The sequence below is a fragment of the Danio aesculapii genome, chromosome 12 (genome assembly GCF_903798145.1).
Source record: "Danio aesculapii chromosome 12, fDanAes4.1, whole genome shotgun sequence".
Lineage (NCBI taxonomy): Eukaryota > Metazoa > Chordata > Actinopteri > Cypriniformes > Danionidae > Danio > Danio aesculapii.
Window position 1 is genome coordinate 33,824,754 of NC_079446.1, and position 20,341 is coordinate 33,845,094.

Sequence of the window (20,341 nt, forward strand, 5' to 3'; positions counted from 1 at the left end):
ACTGTGGATTATTTGACTACAATTACATATCTTTTAAAATGATACTAGCAGAGTGACAGCTCCTGTATCTTTATTTCTAATAGTTTATTACTATTTATTTTGTATTTAATAATACAATGCCCCAAAGCATAGAAGTGTTGTTTCTTCATCCTCAATCGGCGAACATGTTTGGTTTTTAGAAAGATATAAGGATGAATAAATGATGACCCAACTTTCATTTTGGGAGTGAACAAACCTCAAGTGTGCTAAACTACTTTGGGGACAAGCGGAGTGTGGTTATTAAGTATTAATGCATCAAGAACAGATCTGTTAAAAATACCTGCACCCGCTGCCCTTGGATTAATCAATAGCATATTCAGTCCCTGACTCTTTGGCCACAGTAGAACAGGTGTTTCTTACCTTGAACACCATGGAAAAAAAGCCTCCAGTCTCAAACGCAATCATGAAAAAGTCGAATGTTGTCTGAGGCCAAACAGGGAGCACTGTACAGCCCTCTGAGCGGGCCGGGGTGGGCTAGACAGCACACGGCATCTCTCACAAAAACCCTAACAAGGTTTGTCGTTTAATGGTTTAACTTTTCCAATGATGCATGTAACGGGGGGCAATTATACTAAGTGATTTATTGTGCCCAGTCCGCAGTTAAATTTCAAAACATTTCATCGTGGCACAATCCGATCCTTGTAAACAAACTAGAAAATAAACATTGCCTTATTTTCCCCTCCTGGGCTTTCGGCATTATATTTATGTCAGGCCAGAAGTGCCAAGTAAATCAATCAGCCAGACGCCTGACAGTTTGGAGGTCCTAAGTTAAAGCATGTTTATGGGGCCCATAATGCCTATATTTAGTGCCGTCCCAAAGCCCCTACAATGCCAACTGTGTGTGACAGGCGCAATATCTGCCGACTCGCCCATTAATTTATAGTTTGTTCAATTAACCGCACGTAGTAGCCAGATGTCAATCTTCAGAGCACAGGAAATTGCACCTTGGGACTGCTAATATGGCTACCTTTCCACAGCGCTGTGGACCCCCGTGTAAGACCGACCTCCATTTTTTTTTTTTTTTTTTTTTGGAAGTTGACAACACACACTTTATCATCTTCCCCGGAGAGCTCCCGTCTCCAGGGGTTCGGGCTGGGCCAGTGAAAGAGGGTTTCTTCAGCCATGTGTTTATTTGTTTATTTTGCTGTCATGGTCCATGACTAAGGCTCTGAAGGAAAATGCAGTAGTATTCATGGCCTATGAGGAGGAATGGTATGGCTGTATTAGTTTTTACCATGACAAATCTATATGGTAAAAACACAGTCCTGTGTGTTTGAGCGTCGAACGTGTTCATTTGACTTCATCTGCAGCTCCGCTTGACACGTGTGTTCACAATTTGAAGGACTTTCAGTTTTGGCTTTACTATGCTAGTAGAATAGTGTTTTGCGAAATAAGCGAAAACAAATTGAATAAAATAAAATAAAATAAAAATAAAATAAAATAAAATAAAATAAAAAAAAAATAATAATAAAATAAATAAATAAATAAATAAATAAATAAATAAATAAATAAATAAATAAATACATAAAATAAAATTAAAAAAAATGAATTACTAAATAAAATAAAATAAATAAAATTACATCAATTAAATCTAATAAATCAAATAAAATAAATACGGAAGTTTACCATAGTCAAAAATTAGTATGAAATGTCACAATCAAAACAAATTATTTAAATATAAGGTAACACTTTCAAATAATGGTCCATTAGTTAATGTTATATAATGTGAACACATGAACCGGTGTGTACGGGGTGCATGGCTGGAAGTTGCAGTTCATTAGTGTGGTGTGTGTGTAGTTCTCTGGATTGCTGGTGATCGAGTTCGCTAGATTGCTGATGATCACAACACTTTGTTTTTTATAATTTGTCATTACTTAAACTTTTTTGTTGCTTTTCATTCAAACCTTTGTAACACCTTCTGTATATATAATCCGCAATAGAGATGAAACAATCAGACCCAGATCCGCAATAGAGATGAAACTTTCTGACCCAGGTTTCAAAACATTAGTAAATCATTGTTTTTTAGTTTAACAGAAAAAACTAATTGTGGAATATTGGAAAAAAATACTATAAATTCAATGACTACTGATTTCCAACATTTTTCTAATTACCTTTGTGCTCAACAAAGGCCCATTATATTCACATTATATCCATTATATGTTTCAGTCTTGCTGTTGCGTTCCATTGTTTCAAATACATCAACTTTTGCAATGCTGTGATTCGTGTTGAAGCTGGTTGGTTCTGTTCTGTTCAAGGCTTACAACTCAACTCTTTAATAAAGAATTTTTTTTTCTGACCATAGAGGAAATGAATAGAACCAAGGCCACTGATAAAGGTAGACAACCAATGTGTTGTGCACGAATCTGTTATTAATTTTCATTTCAAAGTATAAAACCTTTTTCAATTTCTGTAATATACAGGTCTGAAATAAGCCATTGTGACTTTGCACCTCACATTTGAACCCTAATTCAGAATGAATTAAATTCTTAGAAACAGACCGGGCGATCAAAATGAACACAAATGTTTCATATAAGTCAATATCTTTTTTTATATGTATTTCTTTCAAGTTAAAAGGCAGAGTTTTGCTCGTGACTAAAAGTTGCAGAACCCAGACAAGTAATTAATTTGAACTACACTATTGTTGTCAGAACAAATGTCAAACAGACAAATATATCACAACATATGATGAACATGAACATATCAATGATATTTATAAACCTGTACCGAGTTAGCTTAAAATCTTTTAGATTACAATTACTTTTAGCAGCCTATGAACAGCAGCCCATGAATTCAAAACCGACTCGCTTTGAGCTTTGAACCAGAGATACTAATATCATATCAAAATAACAAGCTTTATTTTCATGACTGTTGGATTTGTTTAAGTTGTTTTGAAGCAAAGTATCTCAAACGGCAACCTATCGTTTAAAATTAGGCTCTAGATGCTGCCAAAAATGTGGATAGATGGAAAATTATATTGCAATAATTATTCCTATTTTGTCACCCAGTAGACCTCTCTGTTTTGTGTTTCAGTTGTCAGTTTGGAGAGCAGAGATGCTCACCTCTCAGCACTGGTCCAGGAAGCCCAAAGGAGAGCCAGTGAACTGTCCAACCAGGTGATGAGAGAAAGTCTCAGCTTGGAAACGTCTGACAAAGAAAAACAGCTCAAAGCTTGGGAGTGGCGATGCAAACTTTACAAGCGGATGCGCACAGGATTCGAGCATGCACGTAAGTCTAACCAGAGTCTACAAAAACAAAAAAAGGTCATTCATATTCTGTGTGGGAAATAATTGATGATGGACCATTAAACTATTGGAAAATAATGTACTATACTATGATTGTCTAGAGGTGGTAGGTATGGCCAAAATTCTATTTCTCAGTATAGGTAAAATTATCTCAAAGAAACTACATATTTCAAGATATAGTTATTCAAATAGGTACACTGTAAAAAATTATATGATCAATTAGTGCTGACAGCATATGTTTTTAGTTCATATTCACTTATTTAACTAAGTTAATCATGTTCTAACTTAATTGTATAAATTACGCAAGCTGTTTTAAGTCAGTTTAACATAATATAAGTTCAATGGACTCATAAGTAGCCCCACACGGAATCTGCACGTGTAGAATTCCGCAGATTTCCGCAGATTTTAAGCCCATCATTAATTCTGTTTATTTACTTGAGTAAATGTGTGTAAATGAATATTTATTCAGTTTTTTAATTAATTTCAGTAAAATTATTGACTAATATGAAAATATTCATATGATTTATGTACAATGCAGCTTGTAAAGTAATATTTTCTGTCTTTAGTAGAGATATTAAATGAGAGACTTGCTTAGTTTACCAAATAAAGTGGATCTAATTGGATTTGCATTTTAAACATTAAATAAAAGTTAAAAATATATTATTTTTTTATTTGACATATTAAGGTTTTAGTTATAATACTCCTGAAATAATTCTGCAGAAATACGCATATTTTTACCAAAATTCTCTGCAGAAATAGCAAAAAAAATGTCCGATGATTCTGTCTGGCCCTACTCATAAGGGTAATTGGATTCAGCTTAAAAATGTAAGGCAACCAGGATTTTTTTGCAGTGTAGTAAAATCAAGAAAAGGGGTTATAATAAATAAACTTAAACACTGCAATATGAGAAAAGAATTAACCTTTTTTTTCTTCTTTTTTTGGACCTTGTTATTGTAGGGATGCACAATATTGGATTTTTGCAGATATTTTCAAACTCCTTTTGGCTGAGCTGATGCCGATATCTTTTCTGTTTGTGTTTTTGAGAAGTTTTCATTTACAGGTTAATTTATATAGTCAGGTTTGAAATTTTTATTCCCCATACATGTTAGCTTTTCACAATAGATTAAAATCAAAATTGGGATTATTTTTTTACCGCAATTGATGCATTGTTCTTAGATAGAACTAACTGTTTTGTCTTTCATTTTAATTAGTGTAACACAGCAGTGCAACCTGAATACATTTTTTAAGGGGCAGGCACTAAGACCCAGTGGGAGGCTACTTGGGAGCGATATTGTAAAGAAAAAGGTTTAATAGAGCACTGAATTAAGATCTGTAATATTGTTGACCTAGTCAATAAGTCATTTAATATGTTCTGATTCAATGACAATTTTTGACACAGTGACAATTTTGCTCTCAAGCATCGATGCATGCTCGATATCGAGAACACCTCCGGGAACTTTCACACATCCTCCGTTCTCGCAGTTGATGATGACGTTATACAAGAACACAAGGACGCAAGAATGATGAAGAACGCATATTGAGAAACAGCCAATGTTTAACTTACCAAGGGATATTGTACACAGAGTTATTCTGTACTGGCATTCACAGTTTCAAGTTGGCAATCCATGACAGTAAACCAAAAAGAATCACATATAAAAATTCCACATTAGATGACCTGATCATCTTACTACAAGTGCTCCAGTCAGTCTCATAAGCAGCATCTCGGTCAGGCTCACATACAAGCTAAGCACTTAGTCACATGTAAGAATATAAGCAGAGTATATATATATATATATATATATATATATATATATATATATATATATATATATATATATATATATATATATATTACACTTGACAATTTATACTGCAATGATAATACCTACTGTCATACCTCCCAACCTCACCTAAAGACATTGTTCAGATATTGCAACTCCAGAGAAAAGCCTTATGTTTTGTTTTGATTCAAGTTTTTACCATTGTAGGGTATGAAATAACTGAAATGATTCAGCGCAGTGATACTGAACTGTACTGCGCTAATGATACTTTACCTGAGTGTTTATCTAAAAACAATTTGCACCCCTTAGAATGTTCAACAGCCAATCAGAATCAAGCATTCAACAGCCACAAAGTAAATTCTACAATAAAATACTGCCAGAATTTTTGTATTTTTTTATTTACAATCAAATCTGTCTAATCTATATGCTTTTGAGCTGAAAGGTCACCTGTTCCCATATTGGCGAACTTTATTAGAGTGGTACGACTGTGCAAACAAGCCGCTATGATTATTAGAGCGAACACAGATATTAATATCATGTTGATTGGACTGAAATGACTCTGAGCTGAAAAACACATACAGACACAAATACCGTCACCCTCCTGTCGTATTGATTACCTGTTATATCAGGCGAATTTTGTTGGCTTGTCTTTGTAAATAACCTCGAGTGAAGGCAGGAATGATAAGCTCCGTTGCAGACACTCTCCCAAATAAGATTGCAGAGAAATACCCACAGGTCTCTGTGAAGAGGATTTTTGGGAAACGCAAGGGCGTTGTGTTGTGTTTGGGTATGTGCTTGGGTATATACTGTAGGAGAAGCAAATAGATGAAGCAGATAAATGGAAGTAGCCTATTAAGCGTAGTGTTTGGAACAGACAATAGCTTGGATCATCAAAAAGACTTGATGAATTTTTTTATGAAAACCTTTTATTTATTTATTTTTTTGGTAAATTGGTTGTTCACTGCTAAAGCCATTTTGTTAGTATTTTTGTCTTGGAGTGTAATGCAAATTTGTAGACAGCCTTAAAGAAACAAAATGAGATTATCTTGTTTTCTGAGACAAAAAGCAAGACAATCTCTACCAGTGGAGTCATAAAATAAATCTAATTTGATAGAGTAACAACAAAAGTCTTTTTCTTTGTTACCACATTTGTAAAGATTTTTTCTCCTTGTAAACATAAACTCAGGTTTTCATGAGTGTAGTCATTCACAAAAAAAACAACAACAACCACAATATCTAATTTAATTTTGCTTCTTGATAAAAATATAATCTTATTTATAGTTTAAAGACAATGAAAGTGTAATACAGAACTGAAATGCTAATTAATTATCAATTTAATAAATAATTATATTATGTATGGATTATAGTCTGATATGCAATTGAAGTTAAAATGATTAGCCTCCTTGTTTATTGTTTTTCTCCTAATTTCTGTTTAACTGTGAGATTTAATAACTTATTTCTTTTGTCTTTGCCATGATGACAGTACATCATATTTTATTAGATATTTTTCAAGATACTATTATTCAGCTTTTTGGGCAATTTAAAGGCTTGTGACACTTTATAATAACTACACACTATGAATCATTTATTAAGCAGTAGCAAATAGTTAATTCATTATCTGTTAAACATCAACTTTACGTTAATAGATAGTAAGCAGTTTATAACTGCAGATACAAATGCACTATTCTTGACTTATAAGCACGTGTATAATGTGCTTGCTTAATGATTGTATTTTCATACTTAAATTTTTTTATTACTAAATTAAGTAATAATTATTTGAGAGAAGTTGAAAGACTATTCAGAATACCTAAGTAAATGATTAATATGATGATGATGAACTACTATTCAAATTAACATTTATAAAGCATATTATTCAGACATATATTAATAGTTAATTTGTATGTTAATAAATGCTTTATAAACTCAACTTCATCCGGTTTTGTGACATAATCTATAATGAGGACTAATTATTCTTTATAAATCCCCTATAAATGTCTGTGATATTCTAAACAGGAAATTCAGCTGTTATTCAGCTATCATGTTTAAATTTTACAGTAATTTAACTTTTTAGATAAAATTGCAAAGATGGATTGTTAATTTGATACGGAGCCTTTAATTGTTATTTATTAGGGATTTATAAAGCATAAATAGTCCTGAAAACAAACCTTTAATTACTCTTCACACTGATTAATTACCCAAGGTTCCATCATGTTTCTTTGATTAAATACAGATTTTCAATGTTGTGGTATTCTTTTTGAATCACCCTGTATATGCCTGAATAATAAGATATAAATGTTGATTTAAATAGTTTATTAATAATTTATTAACTCATTCTGAATGACCTTAAAAACTCCCAACTACTTCTAAATACAAATGATACAAATGATTTTTAAATAATGCAATATTTAATTTAGTCATGAACAATTATTAAGCACATTTTAAATGAGTTTATAAAGAATAGAGTATCTGCAATTATAAACTGCTTACTAACATCTATTAATGTAGAGTTAATGCTTCACAAATAATGAATTAACTATTTGCTAATGCTTAATAGATTATTTATAGTGTGTAGTTATTATAAAGTGTTACCAAATTATAGCTTAAAGGGGCTTATAGTTTTGACCCTAAAATGGCTTTTTAAGAATTAAAAACTGCTTTTATTTTAGCCGAAGTAAAACAAATAAGACTATCTCTAGAAGAAAAACTATTATTGCAAGTACTGTGAAAATTTTCTTGCTCTGTTAATGTCATGATCACAAGCGCTCCAACCTTCATAGATTGCTGGAGAACATTCACATTCACACAGACTACAATCTTGCCTCCATACAGACTACAAGTCCTGTGATGCACCTCACACAGACACACACACCTGTTCCAAGCCTCTTTTGATTACTCACACAGCTGATGCTGCTCATGTGATTTCACACACATATATACAGCTCACTTTGACACTCTCATTGCTGAGTCTTGTTAGGTTAACACCCTGTAACATTACAAAACGTTCCCTGGTAGTTTCCACATGTTCCGACCCTTGCTTTGTTTTATCATTTATCCTGTCTGCCGCCTGCACTGACCATTTTCTTGTTACCTGACGACGCCTCCGGATTGTGTTATTTGTACCCGTTTGCGCCTGTTGTTGATTATTGCTTGTCTGACTACGATTCTTAATAAAACCTGCATAGTATCCTCACTCCATTGTCACTCGTCTCCCTTGTGGTTACAGATAAACATAATTTGGGAACTATTTAAAAAGAAAAAAAAAATCAAGGGGGGCTAATAATTCTGATTCAACAGTATGTCTAGTGGCTAATACCTTTGATAATATATGGCTCTTTTTTTTAGAAGGATATATTTTTGACTTCCAAATTCTCTGAACATTAGTGAATTCTTCTTTTAAAAAATAAACAGTGTTTTCAATTGCTGATGGATTCAACTTAGACTCCAAGACGGCTCCGTTTACTCTGACAGCAGGTCAACAGACAAGCACTAAACAGATATTACATTGTACTCAGAAGGACAATAGGATGTCTATTTAAAGGCGTGTAAGCAATTCCAACCTTTATTTTTATTGATTGTGAAAATAATTGGTCAGGAAACAGCTCAGCTACTTTTGTGTACAGAATCAGCCAGTAGTTCGATTCAGAGATGCTCAAAACATGTTTGGGTAGAATCAATCCACAAATGGCTCTCTTATAGTCGTCTTTCCAAGTTAAATCTTTATAGGAATATATTATACAAAAGTACAATGTAAGGGTTCTATTATTTCCTAGTGGGATGCAATGTGATTTGTGAACCATGTCTTTCAGGGCCGCCGGAGGCTCCATTGATGGTGCGCCTGAGTGTGACCGGCAGCACGACTCTCACTGTTAGCTTTCAGGAACCTGCCAGCATGAATTCAGCTGTGGTGACCAAATACAAAGGTCAGTGAAGACTTAATGTGCATTAGTCTGTATTATGTATGCCACATTTCCTTGAGGAAAGGTCTTTTTGTATTACGTTTTATTAAAAGACGGAAAAAAAAAATCCCCTTTTCGAATTTTTCCACAACAGTATTTTCATTTTATTTAAATTTTATTTAAATTTTATTTTATTTTATTTTATTTTATTTTATTTTATTTTATTTTATTTTATTTTATTTTATTTTATTTTATTTTATTTTATTTTATTTTATTTTATTTTATTTTTTTATTTCATTTTGTTTTGTTTTATTTTTTATTTTATTTTAGTTTTTGTTTTTATTTTATTTAATTTTTTTAGTATTTTATTTAATACTAAAGTTAAATATTTAAACAAAATACATGTATTAATTTAATTTAACTGATTATTATTAATAGAAATGACATTAAATTCTGAAACTTATTTAAATTACATTTTAAGTGATTGGTATGGAGTAACACATTAGGGAATTTGTCATCATTAACAGAATATTATGTCTTCTATAATAACAAATAACTGTCATTTTTTTAAAAATAATGATTATAATTTTATTTGAAATTAGGGAAACAAATCTTATCTTGAAAGTAAAACACATTAACATTTTACTCAAACTCTCACCTGAGAAATTCAGTAAATTCAAACAAACTGATTTCTCAAGAAATCTCTGTAATTTCCATAGCTGTTTATAAGCAATTACACTTTAAATAATAAAACAAACATCACTCAGTTTTTTTTTATATAGAAATGTTGCTGTTAAAAAATATAGAGTTGTAGTTTTAATTGTATTTGATTCATCATGACATTTTTTTTTGACATCTTGCTTTGTTCTACCCCATTGGTGTCTTTAGATTCCACTCATTTATTAATGTTCTGTGCCATTAATCCTGTATAATATGTGATGACGTGCATTGCAGTTGAATGGAGCTGTCTGAAGGACTTCTCTTTATTAGCCGGAGAGCTGATCCTTGAGAATCTGCAGTTCCTCAAATGCACAATTACAGGCCTCACCATGGTAAGATAAAATCACCTTGAACCACAGATACTAGATGCTTCTAGTGACACCAAGTTTTCAGCAATTAATGAATAACTTCAGTTGTTTTCCACTATTGGTCCAAACGGTTCTGTTTGCGTAACCTTTTCAATCCATTTTCCACTGTAGTTCTGATATCAGAACTCTTTGAAATGGAATACAAATGCGTCAGTCATTGCCTTGGTAATGTAAGTGTAATACCAAAAGCGATATGTATGATGATCAGTTTTTGGGAGTTCTTTTTTTTGCCTCGTTTATACTAATACGTTTTAATATTAAAACGCGTACAATTTTGCTATGGTTACACCTTCCGTCCACACTACTCCGGAGTTTCGAGCACCGAAAACAGCCTTTTGAAAACGCTGAAGAGGCCGTTTTCATTTGATAACACTCAGTGTCAGTGTGGATGGGGGGAAAACGAAGAAATCTGAAAAACGGATTGGGGCTTTTTCTTAATATTAAGTTCTTTCCTGCATCCTTTCAGACTTGAGAGGACACGTCGGGTAAATCTTCAAAGGGAACAGGATCTTAACAATAAAATGAAAACATGATATAAGAAACTGTCTAATTTCATTTTGATATAAACAACTTAACAGACACCAGAAATGTAAAGGCATTGTGTAGCTACTGTATATATTAACATGATCGTCATCTTCACTGTATGCATATTTATAACAAAACTGAGCCTATAACATAACTGCCTCCTTTCATTTTCATTGAAAAATCCGAAACAGCCTACCCTGTCTCTTTCGCTGAATATCGATTTTAATAATCAACAATGGCCATTATAAGAGTATAACGTACAATAAGTTTATCAGAGTGTCCGCAAGCTCTTAAAAAGTATTAAAAGTTGATAAATCAATTATGAGAAGGACCCTTAAAAAGAAGAGGCCCTTAAAAGGTATCAAAAAGTCTTAATCTTGTTTTTACCAGGTTTTAACTGTTAGTTAAAGCGTTGTCCAAAGTGTTTTACTCCAAAAAAGCATAAATATATATATATTTTTCCTCCTAATATTAACTATGGCGTGCTCGATCCACGTGATTGGTTTGGGCCGGGGCATGTCCGGCCAAGCTCCTCCGTCCGGGTGACGTCACATAATTAACGACAAATGCGGGAAGGTGATGACAATCTCCACATGAAGCGAAACAGACGGCAAAATGGGAAAATGTAAGTTTGCATACTTCTGGTTAGAGAAGGACGAGTTTAAACAACGGCTGAAGCCTGTCGCTAAAAACAACCATGTAATTTATTCTTTCAAGCTTTGTTTATTCCAAGCTTATCTGAGTTCTGTTGCATGGTTGTGCTCCATTGATATATTTAACTACAACTTTTTTTTTAGTTAAAGGTTTGATACTGATTAGAACTTGAAATGGCGATGAGGTCTTAAAATATTCTGAGAAGGTCTTTAAAAAGTCTTAAAAAGGTATTGAAATTACCTTTAAGATTCCTGCATATACACAATTCAGTCCAATGTGCAGAATCAGTATATGTGGTTACATAAATTAATATATTAACTTATTTTTGCGCTCAGCCAAAACACATTACCTGAGAATAAGATTCAAAAGACCAAAGAGTTGTTAGATAGAGACAAGATGAATTAAATATCACATTTATCAACTATAGTGAGAAGTGATCCAGCGGTATATGCTTGATGGACTGTCTGGCATGCGCTGTTCTCACCTGGGGTTTTGTGCTCAAAGCACCGGCTGACTGCCTGTAGCTCAGACATCCGCATATGCTGCAGCGCATGACAGAGTGTGTGTATGGTCACGTGATGTGCGTTTTTAGTGGTATAATGCGGACGGACTTTTCAGAAACACTAGGTGAAATGCCAGTGTGCCCTTCATAAGAAAAAGTTTAAGCACCCCTGCTGTAGATGAACTTGAAAAAAGGTGCATTTAAATATGGAAAAAAAAAAAAAACAATCAGATTGCAAGGTGCTTAAAAGTTTTTTTTTTTCAGTATGTTGATGTAGTTCCAACTGAAACTGAATTTTTAGTAGGGGGCGTGGCATTCTCTGTGCATCATTCCCTTTTAGCAAAAAGGTAAGAGGGGCGTGGTTAAGATTGTTGTGGCTGAAGCCATCAAACTGACATGAACAGAGAAGGACTGATACTCTAAAAGCAGAGAGTTTGATCAGGCCCGTAGCCAGCCTGGTGAAAGGGGTGGTTCTTTTTTCTCAAAAGTGGATATTTTTGCAGTTATTTGCCTTATGTTCCATTTAATTATGAGATTTAAATACATTTTACACACTATTTTTTAGCTGGATTAGGAACTAAAATTTTTGATGTACCAAGCATATTTCCTAAAGATTAAATACAGATTTATTACATCATACAATATTAGATAAAAAGGAAGCTTAAATTTTTAAAAAATGAACACTGTCCATTGTCTATTAAGTTTATTGTCACTTAACTTGTGTCAGATTGTATGTTTTCTTGCACAGCTGGATGTTTGACTCATGAAAAATATTTGTTTGTATAGGACAAAACTGATTAGTTGAAGTCACACCGAAGTGACAGCCAACAGAGGATTCTGCTTGGTGTTAAAGTCTTTTTCTATGTTTTTTTTTTTTCAAAATATATCATACCATAGCAGTCAAAATAGGTCAAATGTATGAGACTGGATTTTTGTCTGTAAGAACAATAAATAGACGAATAAACAGCTACTGAGTGGTTTATTAAGCTAGTAGAGTTAGTTAATGGTTTATTAATATCCTGAATTGTGAGCTAAACTAAAGTGTTGCCGAAGAATGTTGAAAGCAGCAGTCATTGACTTCCATAGTATTCAGCTCCATAGCCTTTCAATGTGGCATGTTTGTGCAAGATGCGCTGGTCTTAGTATTTCAGGAATCAATGATCTACTGGTTTGATTTAACTGTTGGCATTGTGTAGTAAAACATAACAAGATTTCTTGTTTTTTTACAGGGTAGACAGTACTATGTTCAAGTCTCAGCTTACAATATGAAGGGTTGGGGTCCAGCACAACTCTCTCAACCTCCTTCAGCTGTTCCCTCCAGTAAGTTCTGCAAATCAGCCATAATCATCAAGCACTACAATAAAGGATAATTTCTAAAAATAAAAAAGCACACTTTTGCTGACTACAATCCTTGTCCAACCTGTAGCTCTTTAACCCTTGAGCATTGCGTCAGCATCATTTTGTGTTTTTCCTTCCAATTCAAATATGCTGGTTGAAAGAAGAGAGAATTGTCTTGATTGTAGCCAACATCCTTGGATGCAGGCGCTATTATTTAACCATCACGACTTACGTTCACCTTACCATCTTTCATGCTTTCTGAATCTGGCCTTGAGTTTCTTTCAAATATGCACTGCAAAGAAAAACTGGCTTTGTGACCAGGGGTGACAGGATTGACGTCAGTAACCAAACAAGAGCAAGATATCTGCAGTTTTCCACTACAGATTCAGAAAAATGTCTGGATGAAATCAAGAAAGAAGATTATATATTGATTATATACTGCATATATAAATATATATATAATTCTTTAAATATTTCCCAAGTGATCTTTAAAAAGGAAAGTCTTATTTCTCCACAGAAAGTCTTATTCATTGTAGTATGGCTGAAATAAATGAATGAACAAACAATGAATGAATGAATCGTAAGGTCAATTTTATAAGCTGCTTAAGAGAGGTTTTATTTTTTTATATTGACTACAGAACAGATCACTTTTGTCCAATAACTTGTCTAATTCTTAAGCTAACTAGCCTAGTTATTTCTTTAACCTAGTTAAACCGTTGAATTGCTTTTTTGCAATATAGGTTATTCCATCAAATCAAACATTGGTATTGTGTGGTTTCATTATGAATATAAACAGATCTGAAAACATGGGTCCTTTTAATTTTTTTGTAAAAACTAAAGTTGTAAATGAAATTTATATATTAATATAATATAGATTTAAACATTGAATGACTATATATAAAACTTGTTTTAATTTTTTTACATTTAAAAAAAATTTATTGTTAAATTTAACCATTACATAAACACCAGGGAAGTGTTCTAAAAGTTGAAAATATTCTAGCTGTAAACATATAATGCATTGTATTATATCCACACTTTCTGCAATTGAGTACTGGAAGCGTTCCAAAATGTTTGTTTAAGTTCCAGTTCAATTTATTTATATAACACATTTCCAAACAGCCACAAGGCAGCACAAAGTGCTTTATAGAGAAGATACAGACAAGCATCACAGACATAATAAACAAAGCAGCAATAATATAATGTAAAAGAGAGCATAGAACATGTAAAATAGATTACACAGAAACAGTTTAGTTTGCTTAAAAATAAAAAAAGTAATAATTCCACCTAGTTAGGAGATGCTACCACCGTTGATCACATTAAACAGGATTAAAAACGAAACCATTGGCCCCCCGAGGAAGCGACTTATGCTTCAAATGGCCTGGAAATTTGCAGTGAAGAAGCCATATTTAATTCTAGCAGCAGCGCTTTCCAAAGGTGTGGATCAGTTGTAGCAAATCCAAAAAATTTTTTGGATGATTTTATTCAAATTTACTTTTAAATACTCATGAATTTCATAGCTTTTTTTAAACGCATGTTTGAATAATCATGTCCCTATAATACACAGAACATTATTGCTATCGAAATTATATAGTTTTATTTTATAGCCATTTTTCATCGCGTGAACATGTATTAAGCTGGAGTTTTGTGTGATTTATTTATTTTTTTGTTAGACTGGAAGGACTGTGATGGGAGAGAGAGCAGGAGGAGAGGTCACATTGAGGCCATGGAGAGGCTCTTACAGCAGGTTCGAGCCACACACCAGCACTACTGCTGTGGAGGTACACACACACACACTGACAGATCTCTTATATTGATGCACATGAATCCACACAAACTTCGATGAAGCAAATTCTGTCATTCGTATTCTCCCTCTCTTTTTAGATGGTTTAACTTGTATAATAGTATACTCAAAAAGCATGCTTTATCAGAGATTTAGCATGATTTAAAAACAATCATAAGGGGAATAGAGTTTTTTTGTGCACAAAATAGTGGAGAAGTCTTAGAAAGTTTGAAAATAATTTATTTAATGTTTAAAGATGTGTTTAAAGCCTAAAAATGACCTTATAGACCTTAAGTTTTTTTTATTTATTTCTTTCATCACACAGTCCAGATATTTGAGCATATTAGAATAGCTTTTAAAAGATCATGTGACTATTGTTATGTTGCCATCCACTTATTTTCATGCACATTTTGGAATATCACATAAAGATAATGGTCATTTTAAAATCCCTTAGCCAAAGTCTGACATCAAAGTGGTTTGATTATTATTATTGCTGTGCTCATTGTGTTTTTTCTTCTGTCTTTTGAGGTGCAAGTTATTTATTATATAAGAAAAAAGTCTCATAATGGCATGTACTGCAGCAAATTAAATATTTCTTTTTGATATTTGCTGCCAGTTTATTAAGGGGCAATTGCCTTTTTGTACTCTTTTGCTGATTAGATGGAAATGGTGCTTTATTTGCAAATGTTTTATTCAATATTCCAGTTCATAGCTACTGTGAAAGCTTTGAATCACAGAAATGCATTTTAAATTGCAATAACATTTCACAAAAATGCTATTGTAAATGTGTTTTTAATTAGAAAACATTGCAGTGTTGGTGGGCATAAAGGAATTCTTTCAAGAACATGATAAGACCTTTTAGACCGTAAACTTTACTTTTGTACAATAGTTTGTTTCAGACCTTTTTTCACTTTTATGTGCTTGGATTGACGAAACAGTACACAGAATGGTCAGCATCCACATTTATCATAAACTGACACATTTATGATCCCTGATATCAAACAAGTCCTCCTGCCTGCCTTCAGAGCAGAATAAATGCTGGCGCGAGTCACAGTTATAGTGGAGGTGTATTTAATCATATTTGAAAGTTTCTTTAATATCTCTGCTCTCCCGTGTGAGTCCTAAAACCTATTATAGAGTGGTTCAAAACATTGAAAATCTCATCTGTGCTGCGTTGTGCTCAGTGGTGCAGGAACAGGTTGTAGACTAGATTATTGTGAATAAGTCATTCTGCATGGACTAGTCATGATTCTTTGCCATGCTACTTTACTTTAATTGAGCTCCATCTTGCATGACTTACTGTATGTACATAGTCATGTTGACAATCTACACTGTTAAAGGTATTATACGTTATGTGGCTGGTTGTACAATTTTAATATTAATAAATACTATTAAACTTTTATTTTATTTATTGTATTTATTATGTTATATAACTTAAATACAATAATACATCTAATATTGCAAAAACAAAACTGCGTGTGTGTGTGTGTGTGTGTGTGTGTGTGTGTGTGTGTGTGTGTGTGTGTGTGTGTTATATATAGATACAGTATATGTAGTTGGGTTTTATATTTTATATGTATTTTATGCATTCATTAAATTTCATCTGATTTATAATATTTTAAGTAACCTTCAATTTCATCTGCGTGTTAAGTGTGACGTCACGTGAAGCGGCTTCCGGGTCTGATTTATTAGCATGCCATTAAACAGTTTGCACTGATTGGTTGATTTAGCAAAGATGCATATATCTAGCTAAAGTGGGCTGTATATGCCCTAGAATCTGAACTGAGATTTTAAATTTGAGTTTGACCAGACAACTTCATCATGATCGTCTTAGTTATTTTGCTCAGCCGGTGCTTTTATTTGCTGTCTTTATTAGATTTTGTCTTCCATCATCCATCTCTCACAGTGCTCTCGCTCATTCACCTCATCTCTGCATTTCTCTCTCTTCCAACCATCTGCCCGCTAACCAGAAATCCCTCCCTGCCTCCCTCCCATCATCTTCTCGTCTTCTAAGTCCGCACTTCTTCCAGTAGATTAACCTCATATTAAAGTGATGAAATGAAGCATGCTCAAAGTGTTTTGACTCAAGTATGGCCATCCAAAGCAGTATGAATACGCTCTCTCAGCATTTCTGCCGCCTGCTCTCTTACACTCTTCACACGAGGAATGAGCCAGGGTAAATAAACAATGTTTTAATACATTTATCCATTTTAGATTTTAACATCGATTTGTCAAACATGTCGTCTGTACAGTGCAGCGCTGTAAGTCACATGGCACGAGCACAAGACCTTTAAAGGGTGAACATTATGCCCCTTTTCATACGATTTTAAATAAATCTTTGAGTTTCAGCTCTAAATACCCCACAGAACATTTATTATAGCTTGTCATATATGCCCTTATATGGGTGTGAGCAAAAACAAGCTGCTTTTGTGCACATGCCTTTAAATGCAAATGAGTTGCTGCTTTCCAGAAGAGGGCGGAGCCTTTAAAGCTGTTCTGATGCTCCAGAAACAACAAAACAAGCCAATATCATGCTGGAAAAATGTCATAAATTAAAGCAAATTTAAGGTAGAGGATTAAAACTTTACAAGTTCAAACCAGAGTCAGATAATGATGAAGAAGAAGAGGTTACAAGATTTCTGAATGGTTAATGTATAAATGTATGTAGTTCTTATGGAGTAAAAATGTTTCAACTCATCAACTAGCATGTTATTGCTCTTTTCTGATGTGCTGGCCTTTGCAAATAAAATTACATTATAAGTACACTTCATTAATAACATTACACTTATCTTTCGAGAAAGTCAGTCATCGTACTATACAGTGCTTATTAATGCACATTTAAAAATTACACTGACAATGAGCATCTCTGTGAACAGTGTTGCCAGATATGTCAAAAGCTGTCGAAAAACTCACCCAAATGCACAAAAGCACCCAAAATATTAGATTAATACCTAGTTATTTTAACTGTCATAATTTAACCAGCAACCAACACCAGCAGTCACAGAACCACAATAAAACCAGATCACATCAAAACACTGCCCCCCTCTCACCCACACACCGCACTTATTGTTGTTTAGTTTTCACTAACTATTAGAGTATGTTTTACTTTCGAAAAGGGGTATAAATTCAGCTTATTTGGCATTTTAAATTCTTTTGAACATAATTAGGTGCTGCTTGTCAATTTGTTGTTGATGTCAGTTGCGGAAAAAAATTATTGATAAAAGTGTCATGATAAACCACTGTGAGTTTAACTGCAGGCACTGCGTGATGCACGTGCACGCAAAGGGGAGTACGATTTTGATACAACTTTCTTTCATCTCTTGTGGCTGGGCCAAAGCGGTTTGTGCTATGCACTGGTCACTACTAACTGAATAGAGTAGGAGTACATAGTTATGTGTTGTTAAATAAGTTGCATATAAAATGTATGTTTTAAAACCGCCCAAATTTTGCCTGCCTATGCCATTTTTTACCCGCATAATCAAATTCAAAATTGCCCAATCTGGCAACACTGTCTGTGAATAAAGTTAGAGAAGGTGATAACTTTAGCCATACACCATGTTAATGAACACATTCAGAATGTAATTTGTAAACATTCTGAATATATGAAGTAAAAACTGTACTTGTTTTGGATATGAAATTAAAGCATTTGACCTATCCTTAAAACAATGTTGAACTGACCCTCTTGGGAAAGCAGTCTGAGATAATATATATTTTGGCCAAATTCTTTGGTATATTTCCTTCAAAAGTAAAATTTAACTACAATGTTTGGTGGTACATTCAACAACAGATCATGTGTATTGTTTTCTTAATGCACTGTTGATATAAAACCCAGCTGCTTCAGCAAGTAGGCAGAAAAGCTGTGCGATGAGAATAAATGTGCAGATTAAAGGGATAGGTCACCCAGAAATTTAAATTACCTCAAAAAGGTCACTCTCCCTCATGGTGCTAAATCTTTATGTATTGCCTTATTCTGTTCAACACAAAAGAAGATATTTTAAAGTATGCTGGTTGTTAGGACTCATCGACTTTTATTGTAAGGGAAAAAATACTATAGAAGTCAATGGCATTTTTAATTTTTTTTTTTTATATATCTGGCAACCAGCATTTCAAAATATCTAAAAACCCAAATATCTGGCAACCAGCATTTCAAATTATCTAGAAACCAAAATATCTTTTTCAAAATTTCACCAGCATTTTTCAAAATATCTAGTTTTGTGTTGAACAGAAAGAAACTCAAATAGGTCTTGAACAAGTGATCGGTGAGTAAATGATTACATGATTTTCACTTTTGGGTGAACTATCCCTTTAAGGGACAGTAATATATTATTAGATGCATTGCCTACATCACTAGGGGGGCAAAATCTGAACTGTGCATTTTTACATGCATTGTAATTCTACATCACTGGCAGAGGCTTACAGTATCAAAACAAAGTTTCTAGGTTGTCCTTTTCTCACATTTCTCTAGACCTTATTATAACTGTTATACTTTAAAAAAATTCAGAAATTCATGATATGTCCTATATAAAGCAAGGTGTGCTGGGCGTAGTGAGAAGAGTAGACAGTCTGCTTTGGCTTCTCTCCCACTCTGTAAGCCAGAGGCCAGTCGGCGTGGTATAGAAGAACGCTGTTCCTGGTGCTGACAGTCCTGCGCTGCTCACAAACAGCAGCTTCATTAGGCAGCTATGCAGTCGGCCACAAGCGGGAGGGGGTGAGCAAAAAAACAGCATCACTCGTCTGTTTAGAAGTCAACACTAATGATGTAAGAGCGATGGCTGCCAGCGTCTCTGATGAATTTATACAGGGGAATTGATTCTATGAGGAAAACACTGTATGAGAGATTTTATTAATGTGGAAAGCTGAAAAACAAAGTTTTTTCTGCACGTAAACTGTGCATCTGTCTTTGTCTGATTTAATTTAGAGAGACTGTGTGTACATTGGCTATGAAAAAAGCGCTATGTTTTCAGTAGAAATGTCCAAACATTCTTAAAACCACATTCATTAAATTCATTATTAAATAATAAGAGATAATAAAAGAATGTAGTGTGTTTGGCAACACAAACCTTTCTAATGAGTTACCCTCAAATTATCTTAGATTTTTCCCACATTTTAGCCATGTAGTTAAAAATTTGGGAGTGAATTTGGACAATAGTTTAAAATTTGATGAACAGGTTAATTCTGTGATCATGGCAAGCTTTTCCAGCTTCGCCCTTACTAAAGTCAAATATCTGGCAAACAGCATATCAAAATATCTGAAACTAAAATATCATTTTTCAAAATATCTTATTTTTGTTCAACAGTAAGAAACTATGTGTAAGAAACTATATACCCGGGCAATCATTTTGTCGTCTAATAAAAATTATTTTGCAAGTGTAGCAGCTAATATGCTAGGAGAAAAACAGTCAAAAGCAGATGAGACATCCAGAAAAAGAATTTTATTAAAGGAAGGTATAAACAATGGGCTGATTGTTCATTTTAAGTGGCAGGTCCAAAACTTCG

The 20,341-nt window shown here is 33.5% G+C and overlaps 1 protein-coding gene across 1 annotated transcript in view; it reads left to right on the forward strand.

Moving 5' to 3' along the window:
- ankfn1 (ankyrin repeat and fibronectin type III domain containing 1) overlaps nucleotides 1-20,341 on the forward strand; it is a 176,767-nt gene that overhangs the window by 115,627 nt on the left and 40,799 nt on the right. Inside the window, exons 11-15 of the mRNA XM_056470222.1 lie at nucleotides 3,070-3,264; nucleotides 8,869-8,982; nucleotides 9,913-10,010; nucleotides 12,957-13,047; nucleotides 14,736-14,843. Coding sequence (XP_056326197.1) covers nucleotides 3,070-3,264; nucleotides 8,869-8,982; nucleotides 9,913-10,010; nucleotides 12,957-13,047; nucleotides 14,736-14,843 — 606 coding nt within the window. The remainder of the gene's footprint in view (nucleotides 1-3,069; nucleotides 3,265-8,868; nucleotides 8,983-9,912; nucleotides 10,011-12,956; nucleotides 13,048-14,735; nucleotides 14,844-20,341) is intronic.